The 14125-nt window shown below is 42.1% G+C and overlaps 2 protein-coding genes across 9 annotated transcripts in view; one reads left to right on the top strand and one right to left on the bottom strand.

The window, feature by feature from the left end:
* Positions 1-5257, bottom strand: part of ARL13B (ADP ribosylation factor like GTPase 13B) — a 39944-nt gene extending 34687 nt beyond the window's left edge. For 2 of the 7 annotated variants that reach the window (XM_053386354.1, XM_053386356.1), the window contains exons 1-3: positions 5092-5253; positions 4375-4535; positions 2903-2973 (exon numbers count right to left, since the gene is read on the bottom strand). In XM_053386354.1, the coding sequence (XP_053242329.1) occupies positions 2903-2973; positions 4375-4433 (130 nt within the window). In that variant the 5' untranslated portion in view covers positions 4434-4535; positions 5092-5253. Of the gene's footprint in view, positions 1-1133; positions 1253-2902; positions 2974-4374; positions 4536-4954; positions 5007-5091 lie in introns of those variants that run through there. The other 5 variants (XM_053386351.1, XM_053386355.1, XM_053386353.1 and 2 more) reach the window with 5 other exon arrangements.
* Positions 5258-6790: 1533 nt separating this feature from the next.
* The window catches only part of PROS1 (protein S), a 30352-nt gene continuing 23017 nt past the window's right edge, over positions 6791-14125 (top strand). The window contains exons 1-2 of one of the 2 annotated variants that reach the window (XM_053386348.1): positions 6791-7033; positions 13334-13491. In XM_053386348.1, the coding sequence (XP_053242323.1) occupies positions 6955-7033; positions 13334-13491 (237 nt within the window). In that variant the 5' untranslated portion in view covers positions 6791-6954. The remainder of the gene's footprint in view (positions 7034-13333; positions 13492-14125) is intronic. The other variant, XM_053386349.1, reaches the window with a different exon arrangement.

Below are 14125 nucleotides of genomic sequence, written 5' to 3'. Positions count from 1 at the left end.
TGAATTATCTTGGGGGGGGGGGGCTGTGGGCACTTTAAGACAGAATACTGGTTTTTCAAATTGTAAAGTTTTTGTTTTGTTTTTTACATTAACAGACACACAAGCATGTGTGAGCACACACAGAGAGACACTTAAAATGACTATCGGGAACCATAATCCTCAAAGTATCAAATACAGGAAAGGTAAGAAGAGGGTAATGTTTTCCAACTCAAGATCAAGTTTGGAGAAAGGGAAACCTACTTCCAACATGTTATTCCTCTCCAGCCTATTTTTGATGAGGTAAGGGAAGGGATGGAGGCAATGCATCAATCTGGTAAGAGAGATTGATGTACTTACAGGATCAGAATAACATGAATTTTACAGACCCGTTTCTAGTTTTTCTATGTATATAATGGCTACAAATATTACAAACATGGATCACAAGATGTCATGTGCACAGACAATAATGCATAAGCTGCTGTGATAACAATGAATGCAAATTAAACTTCTTATCACCTGTCTTGCTTCGAATTATGGCCTACTAATTTCAGTCTGTAGAACAGAACTATACAAATCCTGGGCATGTTTAAGGCAATATTTCACTGTGGGACTAGAAATTCGTGTTAATAATGTCTACTTCATATGCAAAACAATGTCAGTTTATGAGGAACTGAGAGAGCTAGGTAACAATCCTGAGTAGAACCCTTGAAGAATCAACCCAATAAGGACAGGGGGAGGTGACAAACTCCTCATATTAAAATGATCTCGTTTCACTTGATTTCATATTCCCACATTTCAATCCAGATTTGTTTTTAATGAAAATAATTTGTTGCTGGCATGTTTTCTGCCAGGGCCTCATAACCCAAGAAAAGCTAGAATGACAATTTGTTTGGAGCTACAGGCATCACAGTGCCAAAAGATGCCCATGCCCATGCCAAGAGCTTTCAGGGCAGGGGAGAAGTGAAGTGACTTTCTCTTTTCACCAGTTGCAGTTGAGAACCATAACACAGAGAATACCCTGATGTTCACAACGACTTTTCAGTTGTCAGGAGCTTCAACTGAGATGCTGAAAATGAAAAGCCCTTGCCCGTGGGCCCTTTGGATCTGGGTCATACTGAAGTCATATGATCTTTTCACCTAGAAAAGATACTCACTATTTCACATATGAAAAATCCACTGTTATTCTGGACTGGATTCATCCAAAACAACGTGTTCATGTATGTCAGTAAACTGTCAAGCACTCAGAACAGACACCTCTGAAACTTCTCCCCAGCTGAAACAGAAATTTTATTTGATGCTAAGCTTGCATGCTGTTTTATTGGAGCTGACAGAGGAGAGAAAGTGATGCTAAAAGAGATTTTTATGGCTGAAGGGATAAAGGTGATCTGGCAAATTGTTGGTACCTTCCCAATTATAAATAGGAATATAAAAATATCATTAGAATAACACTTTGTTATGCACATACAATTTCCTTCTTTCCAAATTATATCACAAGTCAATATCATAAAAAGGTAATACCTACAACATTGATTTTTAGGTAAAATTTACTGATGTCTGCTCATTACTGTGCATTTCAGCAAATAAGAGTTACTGCACATACAAAGGGGGGAGGCAAAAGGGAACGATTGATTTTCTATCCTAAACTAAAATGTGAAATGCCTCATTAATGTGGATATTTTATATATGTGCTATAATTAAAAAATAATTTATGTCAGCAGTTCCTCAAATGCTTACCAAAGATGTTTCCCTTCCATTTTATGACACAAGGTGACTCCTAACAAACATTTTTTTTCTCTACCATGATAGAGGCATCAATCTTCTCCAACAACTGTCTGTAAACCCTTTACTTTGGAAACATGAAATAGTAATATATATATATTTAAGTGCATATATCTGATCGTAACAGCCTCATTTTGCATCTACATTGCTCCCAAAGTATTAGTGATATCCAGAGGCTCTGGAAGCACTAAAATTGTGCATGTGGCTAACGATGTACAAAACAAATGAAAGCAATGCTCACAAGAAAGTGAGATGTTCTGACAGTGATTCACTGCACCCTCTATGCAGGCATACTCAGAAGCAAGCACAACTGTTTTCAATGGGGCTTGTTCCCTGGTAAGTGCATGAGGTTGCAGCCCAAGTGCTTATGGCATCTCCAAATATAAGCCCAAGCAGAATTCAAAGGAGGGGCACAGCCATACAACAGAAGTTTTGCTTTCAACTAGAAAAGAATCCACATTCAGCTTAAAAAGTGCAACTTGTAGCATCAAACAGAAAGCAATTATTCTGCTATATTACATAGCTTTTCCTAGACCTACAGTGGTACCTCTGGATACGAATTTAATTAGTTCCAGGGATCCGTGTGAACCCCGAAACATTCGCATCCAGAGGCACCACTTCTGCACATGCAGCGGTAACCTGCTTCTGCTCATGCACGCACAGCGGAAACCTTTCCCATTACTTCCGGGTTTGCTGCGTGAGTAACCCGAAGGATACGTATCCAGAGGTGTTCATAACTAGAGGTACCACTGTATCTGTGGTTTTGGTCACTCATTTGTATTTGGTCCCTCCTTAATGAAGTAACGAAGTGCAGTATCTGTAACGTATGCCTGAAAGTGTTAAATATCCTGAGTGTAATTAAACAGTATAGCCATTAACAGAAATTCTTTTTTTATTCAGTTGGGGGTTTCGTATTTACTAGCATTATATGGCATCTTGCAGCACAATCCTAACCATGTCTACACAGAAGTAAATCTACTGAATTCAGTGGGGTTTACTCCCAGATAACGGAGGTTAGGACTGCAGTCTTGGCCTTGTTTTAGCCAAGGGCAATAAATAAAAAAATTCCTCCTGTGCAAACAATATTTTAAAAAGCTCATTTTAATACTTTTATAAATACAAAAATAGTTTAGATATTACTTACCTCCTTGGATTCCTTTCACTGTTGCTGTTTTTCCAGCGTTATCAAGACCCACCATGATTAATGTCACACTCCTTTGAATTATATACAAAGAAAAAATATTTTCAGACTTTGTCCTGACTGAATGCCATATAGAATTTTAGGGGGGAGGGATTGAATGTATCTTCGAGAATCATCAACACCACCAAGTACCTATTACTTATATGCAGCACCATTTGTAACTGTAATCTTACATGGAAGCAATGGAGAGTTGGGAATAGAGGCATTGGGAAAACAGGGGAAGAATATGCAAAAAAATTCAACTACTCATACCATAGGGTAGTGTGACTAGGGGAGATACTCCAAAGGCTTCCTGGAAAATGCAAGTTTTGAGAAGGGACTTGGAGCACAGAGGGATCCTGAGATGCAGTTACATAAATATGAAGAAGTAGAGGTCTCCCTGTGTACTTAAATATGTTTTTTGTCAAGTTTCCCCCCCACATTTGTACAAACTTTGAAATTTCTCCGAGCACTGTGTTGCTTTCCTCTCATGCTATGTCCAGATACCTATGTTTTTATTAGGCCATACTGTGGCACTGGAAACAAGTACCAAGGGAGAACTAGCAAGCTCTGGATAGTGAGTTGGGTAGAAGAAATCATTTTTCTGCTTTAAAAAAAAAGCACAGCAGTGCTTCTCAGCAAAAAAAAAAAAAAGAGAGAGAGAGAGAGGGATTCTGTTTTTGCCTCTTGATTAATGTGGATAGATGTCAATTGTAGCACTGAACAGAAATGTTGTCGTGCTTTCCTTGTGCCATGTTGCCATGCCTTTAACCACCACATTTCCCCACATACAGATTATGTTCCCCCAGTTAACAAAGACATCATGCTCATATCCAGAGGTCTTTGTTCTTGAACTAATCTCCAGCAGAAAGTGCTACAGAGACTGAATACTGGTTCAAATAAAACCCTGGGTTAGTGAAAATGGAGAGACACAGGGACCTTTACCTGCAAACAGTTCCAGTAAGTTTTTAAATAAGACTGGGGAATAAGAACAGGCACATGAATGCCACTAATAAAGGTTTATTGTATTTTCACATCCACATGCCCTTTCAAAGTGCACATTTAATGTTACCAACTTCTTTTACCCTCTTCAGTTTACAGTTTTAAAAATATACCATTTCAAAATGGTTGGGCTATTGTTGTTTTTAAAGCCTTTTGGGTTGTATCCAGTGCTGCATGAGTGGCATTCCACTTGCACAATGTGTTCTCATTCACCCTAAAATCTGCTTTAGAGGGATCCCAGGAACAAATTTTGAGCTTGTGCAGTGGCCTGTAGGAAAATCAGAGCTCCTTTGAACAAGCAGAAGTCTGCTGCACAAGTAGAACAGCGCTGGACATACTTATCCTCTTTGTGACACTTTGTGCCAGACATAGTACAATCTTCAGACTACTTCAAGGTATTGAAAAGGAGATGGTTGTAACGTCTAGTAATTTACCTGACAGGTTCTCGCCACCGCTTTAGCCAGTTGCAACAATTGGCCATCAGACTATACATCCCTATCTAACAGCCATTCAGCACACCAAATGAATTAAGGACGCAGCATGTAGACGGATCCTGGAGTTCCAAGACATGAGCAACTCGGATGCTGTTTTACACCTAAAATAAAAAAGGGAGGAGGAGATACAATGAATAATGAATCACCAAACTTTATTATTCCAAAACCAAATCAGAAATCAACAGCTTTTATAAGGCTGGCTTTCAAGTGGCTACCCCACTGAAAAAGTTGCAGTTTTAAAAAGCAGGTTTTTTGTTTTCAGTGTAGTGGAGCATCATCTCTTCGCGCCAGATACACAATTTTGTAGCGCAGTGAAGAGGTGCAAGCTGGATCCTAAGTTTTCCTAGATAATGGATACAAAATATTCCCAGAGGTTGGATTTTAACCTCAGGGAATATTTAGCCGGCACCCCACACTGGATTGAGCCTCGTTTCCCTAACCAAGTGCCCAGAAGGCAAATGGGCCGGAGCCTAACGAGCCCCTTTTACCAGCGCCTCAGGGTAGGAGCACGTCAACACACCGAGACAGGTCCGCCACCCCCGGCTTCCCCATCACAGGCAGACCCTCGTGGAGGGGGGGGCGTCCTCTTCGAAGGCGCCGCGCGGGACTCACCGGCTCCTCCCTCCCTCCCCGCTAACCGCCCTTTCTCCGCCTCACCCATCACTCCGAGAGCCCCCAAAGCGGCCGCCGGTTCTCAAGAGCGGCCCTTCCAACGGAGCCACGTGACCCCCCGCTGCTTTCGCCCCGCCTTCCCCTCTTTCACGTGACGCCTCGGGAGATCGCTTATTGGTTCGGGTCCCCGAGGCAGGCCGATAACGACGCGGGGCGCGCAAGGGACGCGTAACCAAGCCGGTTTCCAATGGTTACCAGGAGAGCGGAGCGAAGGAAACGGGGGCGGGGGCAAGGAAAGGAAAGGAGCCAATGGAGAGCGGGCGGCGGCTGGATTGGCGGCTTCCCGCCGACCATTAGTTGCGAAGGAGGCGGGGAATGGTTTCCAGGGTGACCAGAGCTCGCGCGCGATGCGGATGCGCAGCAGCAAAGGCTGCCTTTTGAGAGGTGCTTTCTCGTCGTATAAGACTGTTCTCTCCAAGCACGTAAATCCTGTGTTACCACCAGTCGACACTTTAAAAAAAATAAATGCATTTATATCCCATGTTTTTGCCCGAGGAACTCAAGGTGGCACGCATAGTTCTCATTTAATTCCCAACAACAACAACCCTGCGAGGTAGGTAGGTTTGGCGGAGAGGCAGGGAATGATCCAGTAAATAATAATTCCTCCCTAAAAGTCCAATGCCTACATCATATGGAATGGGCTTCCTGCCGGCAGGAGTCCCTGGGCTAGTACGCTCTATGCGGGTTGGGTCCCTCCCTGGATTCCCATCTCAAATCGACTGACAAGAACGGCAGCTTATGTACACACAGTAACTTAAAACGTAGCCTACCTTACAGGACTGTTGTGAATACACAAGGGGGATGGGAGGAAAGCACACACAGCCTAGAGCACCTGGATAGAAAAGCAAGATAGAAATATGCACAGAGCATAGTTTTAACAATGAAAGACACTTCCATGGGAAGTGGTGATGGTCACCATCTCGGACGGCTTTAAGATTAGACAGATACAAGGGTGATGAGGCTCTCAGTGACTGCTAGTCGCAGTGGCTAGGCCAGGGGTCAGCAACCTTTTCAGCAGGGGGCCGGTCCACTGTCCCTCAGACCTTGTGGAAGGGGAAAAAAGAATTCCTATGCCCCACAAATAACCCAGAGATGCATTTTAAATAAAAGCACACATTCTACTCATGTAAAAACACACTGATTCCTGGACCGTCCGCAGGCAGGATTTAGAAGGCGATTGGGCCGGATCCGGCCCCCGGGCCTTAGTTTGCCTACCCATGGGCTAGGCTCTGTCTCCAGTACCTTCTCAAGACTAGCTGCTATCAATACATAAATAGAAACCAAAGTCCAGTCAAACATAAGCTCAACCTGGCAGGTAACAGTCTTTGATTTGGGGAAGAAAAGCAGGATAAGGCAGGTGGGCCGGTGATGCAGTGCAATGCTAAAGAAACCAGTGGGGAAACATATGATGGAAAGGCAGCTTTGTCTCTAATACTGCATCCCTCCTCTCTCTCTCTCTCTACCCACCCCCACTGTCTTCCCCAGTCAGCTGCTGGAAACCAGCACCAGGGAGGTTCAACGGCCTCTGGGATATGGACTCGAGGTTCCCTCCCGTGCTTCCTGTTTACCCACCATGTGAAATGCATCAGGAATGTTTCCTGGAAATGTCCTGCCTCTGTATGCAACCAGATTCCAGCCCCCAGCCAGTCTCCTCTCCCTCCCCTCCCTCAGCAGGGGGAGGTCTGAACATTTTCCCTGCTGCTGCCTCCCTGATTCCAGGCACGGTGTCAACAGAGAAGCAGCAGCAAGAAGGCGACCTGTCAGCAAATGCAAATAGCCCCCTCCCCTTCCTAACCCCCAACAGATACACACGCCCTACATAACCCACAGCAGCTACTCCCCCAAAGGATGAGGCTTCACTGCGTGGCTTGCTTGTTTATTTCCTGCCTGTATATTTCAGCGATCGCTCTCTCTGAAGCTAGGACATGTAAGTAAAATCAGTTGGATTCCCAACTTTAGTTAAAAGTTCGTTTTTGTTTGCTTTTTCAGTGAAACTCAGAATTGTGTCCCGGTGCCTTCTTGCTCCAGCTGGGTGCTTGTAGTGTGTAATGACAATTGCAAAACCGTTCTAAAAACAAAAAGGGTGCAAAGGATGTATCTTTGCATCAACAAATTTTTGCAATAGTAGAGATGCAGATGTGTTTACTCAGGAGTAAATCCCATTGAGTTCAAGGTCTCCAGAATGTGTGCGGAGGACAACTGTAAACTTGATTTGGTTCATTTGTATCAGGTATGGCTGAGAGATGCTGATTTTGATTGTAAAGAGCTACTCTTGTTGGAAAAGTGACCCTGTTCTGCTCAAGCAAATCCCCATCCCCCATCCTGAAGCAATCAGTTTTTGTGCAAAGCAGAGCTAAGGACTAGGAAGCAATCAATGTGCTGAAGAAGTAATTAGCAATACTGACAAATAAACATGTTTTCCACTACTGCAAAATAATGAGGTCACTTAAAAAACAATGCTGTGCTGCTGAATGTTTATGCAATATCTGACACAGGATAATAACAAAAAATAATAACGTTTCTTTTTCTGATCAAGAGTCAGTTCTCTTTTTGTCCGAGTTTTTGGCAGTATTCTTTCACCATTACATTCTTGGTTTTCTTTCTTTCTTTCTTTCTTTCTTTCTTTCTTTCTTTTGAAGTACTGTTCTTTTTCTATCACAAAGAGGTATACTATAGTAGCCTGTCTCCTTAAACCATAGCTTAAATTAAAACAAATTATATTTTAATGAGAACAAGCGGCGTGCTATTCCATGCTGCTCAAAAGTTCCCATGATGCTCCTAACACATGCACACACACCACACTGTGGACTCAGCTTATGGGTTGTTTCTAAGCAAACCATGATGGATTTGTAAGGTTTTTTTCTTGGTGTAGAAGCAACAGAAGCAGAGGAGGACTCCACAGGAACTTTTCAGCAGTATGCAACAGCACACTGCTCATTCACAATAAACCATAGTTTGTTTTAAACTATGGCACAATGGGGGGGGGGCAAAAAGTTGCTGAGCTTTTACAATAGAGGGCAAAAAGGAAAGGCATTTTCATAGCCTATGACCACAATGCCCACTAGCCTAATGTAGGAGGATGAGGAGAGATTTGTTATCCATGGTAAATGTGTTTAGGATTGCTTGTTCAAAATGTCAGAAATATTAGCTTTCAAGTAACACAGAATTTACCTCTGCTTTCAACGTGGGTATCCAAAACTAAGACTTGAAATTAAATTAAAAGAATAATGTTACATAGCTAGGAAAGCTGGGGGGTTTTTAAGATAGCAGAAAAGTTTTATTATTTTTATTGTAGAAGTCTGACAAGTTTTATTAGAACTGCTGCATCTCACAGCGATCTATGTGAAAATACTTTTATTTGATGGACATTTTGATTGGAATTGCTTTCATTCAGAAATGATATGCTGTACATAGAAAAGTTTTTTTCAAAGTTATAAATCTTAATAGATTTGCTTTCCTGGATATATTACTTCTGGCAGAATACAGAAACAGATTTTCAACAAATTAAACAAAGACAAGGATCCAACAAGCAAATGCCAACTGACTTTTATAAAGCAGAAAGCAACTTGTGCAAAACTTATAACTGTATTAGTAGAACTGAGATATATCTTGAACGTGCAGTGTATGCCATACTGCTGTAAAAAAATGTTTTTGCCTCAAAAGATCTGCATTGGAAGGAAAGTTATTTGTAACTCAAAGCATTCAATGATTTGAACTATGAAGTTCATATTTGTTGGAAGCCAATAGCAAGTGCCCTGTTGACTTGAGAAACATGGCTAGGTCAAATAGGTGGCGAGGAGTACCTCTGATCAACTTCAGCTGTTCCTGGACAGGGATAACTTGTATCCACGGCAGTTCAGGCATTGGTGATGTCAGAGATCGATTACTGGTTGCTCTGGTCTCTCCAGCTAGCTCAGAGTGCAGCAGTCAAGACTCCTAACTAGAACAGCCTGTCATCAGCATATAATGTTGCTGAAATGACTGGACTGGCTGCCACTGTGCTCCTAGGCCAGGTTGAGGTCTTGCTGATACTGAAGTTGTACACAATTTGGGACCAGCGTATTTGAGGGACTCCCTTATTTCCTGTGTACCAGGCGTTCCAGTTTTCAAGTGAGGCACTTTTAACTGTTCCACTCCATAACCACTCTGGCATTCATTCCATAACCACCAGGAACAAGGTATTTTAGCATTTTGGAAATTCCCTCTGGACTTCTGCCATTGAAATCCCAGTAATGTCCAGGCATATGGCAACCCTAATTTAGTGGAATTCCCTCTTTTTGGATATCCAGCAAGTGTCCAATGTGCTTTGCTTTGGACCAGGACTGGACTTCAACTTACACCAGCCCCAACCAGCATAGCAAAAGGTCAGGGATGATGGGAGTTGTAGTTCAGCAACATCTGGAGGGCTCAAGTTTTCCATTCCTTCTTAGACCCTTGTTAGAACTTTCTTATTCTCTTTCTTTCTTATTGCCCTCTTGTTGTCCACACTATTGAAGATGCTATACAATGGTACCTCGGTTTAAGCACAGCCCTGTTTACGAACTATTCGGTTTACGAACTCCGCAAAACCAGAAGTAGTGTCCCAATTTGTGAACTTTACCTCGGTCTAAGAACAGAAGCCGAATGGTGGAAGGGCACTGGCGGTGGGAGGCCTCATTAGGGAAAGCGCGCCTCGGTTTAAGAACGGTTTCGGTTTAAGAACTGACTTCCGGAATGGATTGAGTTCATAAACCAAGGTACCACTGTACAGTTTTTTCTGTATTTTATTTTGTATGGTCTTTCACTACTCAAAATGTACCATTTTCTAGCATTTTCTATATTGAGCTGTATAGAAATTCTCCCAAATAGGTAAGAAATTAATAAATATACTCTCTACTTTTGATTGGAAAGGGTCCAAAGCTCATTTGATCTGCAGGCCTCACTGCATTGCAGTGGAGCACTTCTAAATGGGTCAGTTTCCTTTCACTTGAATCGAAACATATGACCTACATGCAAGAAGATTTCTTCTTTCCCTGACAGTAAAAGCCTTATTCATGAATCACTTTTCAGTGACTTTCAACTCCTAAAGCCCAAGCCAGTGCTTTTTTTCTGGAAAAAAGGTGGGAGGACTCACTACAAAGTTTGTTTGTTTGTTTGTTGTGGGCCAGTCGCAGTGCCATACACATACAGCAAAGGCTAAATGTAAGATGTGATTAATAAACTCAAGCAGACAGTGATCTGGATTAGAAATGGCAACAACTTTATTGATTTTTGGCTCAGGCATTGGGGGTATATCAGTTCCAGCCCCCGTAGGACCCCCCCTTCAAATTATTTATTTAATTTAAAAAAGTTAAGGGAACTCAGCTCCCCTGAGTTCCTGCTCAACCTCCCCCCCACCAGCCCAAACCAAATTTTATTTGCTCAGAAGGTGTCCCACTGAAATAGGGTTTTATTTTTATTTAGAAATGCAGCCTTGTTTATCCAAATTACTGTCCTAGTCTATTATCTGAATAATGTACCAGATTATGGAGAAATGCTCTGAACCATTCCGACTAGCAAAACTGATTTTAAAAAATAAATTTTTAGCAGCAGTTGCTGTATATCCTACAGCTGTGTATCCTAACATATATATTTTTGTTCTTTAAGTAACCTTTTGTTCCTTAAGTAACCAAAACAGCACCATTCACAGCAGGGTTCAGAGAAACCCAAGCTTCGCAGAAGTTTAAAAAAAAAATACAGAGGGAGAAAGTCTAACCAGGGAGATGAGACATCCCAAAACAGCTCAAAGCAGTCTTTACATTCTAAGTGGCCACAGGATGCTGAGTGTTTGTTGTGGGATGGGGAATATAAAACCAGGTGGTAGTGGTGGGATGGTGTGTCTTTGGGAAAGTCATGTCTGGTACCCTGAATAGGAGCACTCCATAACTATCTATTGTAGGCCCACTTGTATGATATATTGCTGCATGTTTCCTCTTTCAGGAATATAAGATTTTAGTGCTTAAAGAAGTGCTACTGGTATTGAAGTTATGCTACACCCTCCCCAGGAAGGCTCAACAGTTCATTTTATTACTTAGTTTTAGGTGGCAGTGTTTGTTTCTTTCTTAGTAAACACTGGTGTGCACATTTTGCTAGTGCTGTATTATAAGCCATGTAATTATATCCTACAGATATAAGTACATTCATTTACTAATTTTATAACTTTTAAAAAAATTGAGTTCCAGTCTAAAAAAACCATACAAAGAAGAGTCTACTAAAATTTACGTAGGGCTATGGAAGTTTTTTACTAGTCGCCTTCCTGCCTATTCACTACTTGGATTTTAATCACAGGACGTTATTAACAAGGCAAAAATATGGAAAGAATGCACAGTTCCAGATAATCCCACATTACAGACACAACTATGGAATGGTCTTGCTGTGCAGTTGTTCAGGCACAAATCTGCTGTTTTTGTATTTGCCAATGTAGTATTTTCTTTACTCAGTTGTGTCTCAGGTATACAAAGCTGCATAACTAGGCTGTTTCAATATTTTGTTCATTTTACCCAGTCACCTAGTTAGAAATGTCCAATCTTCTTAACCCTTCTCACAAATGCATATCAATACCCACAGACCAGTCCAGTCCAAGCCAGTAGGAAGAAGTTGCGCCTAGTTTTGCTGGAGTGTCCTTGTTCTCTCTCTAGAGTGCTTTGCATGCCAATCAGTCTCTGCTGTCAGGGGCCTCTTTTATACATCCCTGCCCAGTACTCAACAGTATGTGGGAAAGTGAGCTTGTTCATTCCTGCTGCACGGGCTTCATTGCTTGCAGATTCCCTCCAAAACAGCTTATTTAAGTAGTCTTAAAGTTATCCTCTCTATCATTTTGACATATAACTAACACAAGCAACTGTTCAGTGACAATCCATTGGTAGAGTAGGTAGGTAGGTAGGTGGATAAACTTGCTGCAGGGGGGCAGCTAATCAGTTACCCCATTCCATGCCATTTTCTATCTAGCACTTAATAGTCTGTGGCCGCTAAGCAGTTCAGTGCTCATTGGGCTGTTGTTGTTTTTAAGGGGTGGGGTGATCCTTATTTCTTGTACTTGCACAATCTCAAGGTTCCCCCAATTTGATACCACTCTCATAGTTTTCAGTGGCTGGTCTTTTGGCTTCTTTTCTGCTGGTGCTCAGCCCCCTGTGTTTACTATTAGAGGGGATTGCAAATGAAAGGTGGTGCTCAAAACCAGAGTACTACCTTTCCTTATGTATACTGTAGATGGTTGCCTAATCACCAGGATAAACCAATTATTCCCTGCCCGGTTTGTCCCCCAACCCGAGCCAGGGGAAACTCAAGAGTGGCTATTTTTTTCACAGTGGTCACATCCGCACCATATACTTCAAGAACTCTAATACCACTTTAACAGTCATGGTTTCCCCCCAAAGAACCCTGGGAACTGTAGTAATACCCCCCAGGCCTACATATCCTTGGCCCTTAAGAAAATACAGTTCCCAAGATTCTCCATGACTGTTAGTGTGGCATGGATGTGGCCAGTGTTCTCTCTTATGTGGATGCGCCTCACATGAGGAGCCTGGTCACCATGATACTTTCTGTATGAAATGACAGCTTATAGGTGCTGGAACCTTGCTAGGCTGTTGGGCCCCACCTCCCTGTTCCCACCCACACCATTCATTTAAAGCACATGGCTTTCCTCAAAGAATCATGGAAACTGTAGTTTAGCCTTTACAGAGCTACAATTCTCAGCACCTCTAACAAACTACAGTTCCCAAACTACAGTTTCACTTTGGTGAAAACCAGGTACTTTAAATGTATGGTGTCTGTTCCATGGAGGATGTATGGAAGGTTCTTGCCTGCTGCAATCCTGAAAGACATCTTCAGGTCTACTTAGTTTTATTTCTAACTGACTGGAAACGAGAATTCTGCAGCTATGTGAAATTGACTAGTCCAGAAATTGGCTGCTTCTCTGGAAGATTTTCCAATCTTCATGGCACTCCATAGGTTCATTCTTCATTATCCCAGCTGGCTTTATCAGGAATTTGTCATGTTCTTAATATGTTTATCAGGTTCTCAATGGGTTAGGATTTTTAGCACACACACACACAAAAACAAAGCAATGCTGACATTTAATTAGTTATACTGCTTTAATAGTGGTCCATGTGGCCACCAAAATCTTAACTTTAAATCTTTGTTATAATCTAAGACATTGCTTGGTTGCACAGCAGAGCCTCTTATATGCAAAATGCTTGTTTTTTAAAAGTTTTATCTGAGCACCATGCATCAGAGTTTCTTGCAAGAAAACGTCGAGCAAACTCCTTTATGGAAGAAAGCAAGAAGGGGAATTTGGAGCGGGAGTGCATTGAAGAATACTGCAACAAGGAAGAAGCCAGAGAGGTCTTTGAAAATAACCCTGAAACGGTAAGAGCTCTTAAGACTATGGACAGTTTCCAGTTACTAAGGGTGGCAAGTAGTCTTGGTAGAGCATAGCCTGCTTCTGTGATTTATAGAATTTCAGAATTGTAGAATTGAAAGGGACCCTGAGGGTTGTCTAGTCCAACCCCCTGCAAGCAGGAATCTAAACTGAAGCATCCACAACAGATGGCCATCCAATCTCTGCTTCAAAACCTCCAGTGAAGCAATGGCCACCACCTTCCAAAGGAGTATGTTCCACTGCTGAACAACTCTTACCATCAGAAAGTTCTTCATGATGGGGAGTCAGAATCTCCTTTCTTGTAACATGAAACCTTTGGTTTCCAGAGCAGGAGGAAGCAAGTGTGCTCCATCCTCCATGTTGACAGTCCTTTAAATATTTGAAGATGGCTATCACATCTCCTCTCAGTCTCCTCTTTTCCAGGTTAAACATACCCAACTCTCTCAACCGTTCCTCATAGGGCTTGGTTTCCAGACCTTTGATCATCTTGGTCCCCCTCTTCTGCAAACATTCTAGCTTGTCAATATCCTTCTTAAAGTGGGCTGTCCAGAACTGGACACAGTACTCCAGGTGTGGTGTGACCAAGGCAGAACTTTTATTTATTTATTTCAACAATTTGTA

This window comes from Podarcis raffonei, chromosome 4 (genome assembly GCF_027172205.1).
Source record: "Podarcis raffonei isolate rPodRaf1 chromosome 4, rPodRaf1.pri, whole genome shotgun sequence".
Classification (NCBI taxonomy): Eukaryota; Metazoa; Chordata; class Lepidosauria; order Squamata; family Lacertidae; genus Podarcis; species Podarcis raffonei.
This window is presented reverse-complemented; position numbering and strand designations above follow the sequence as displayed.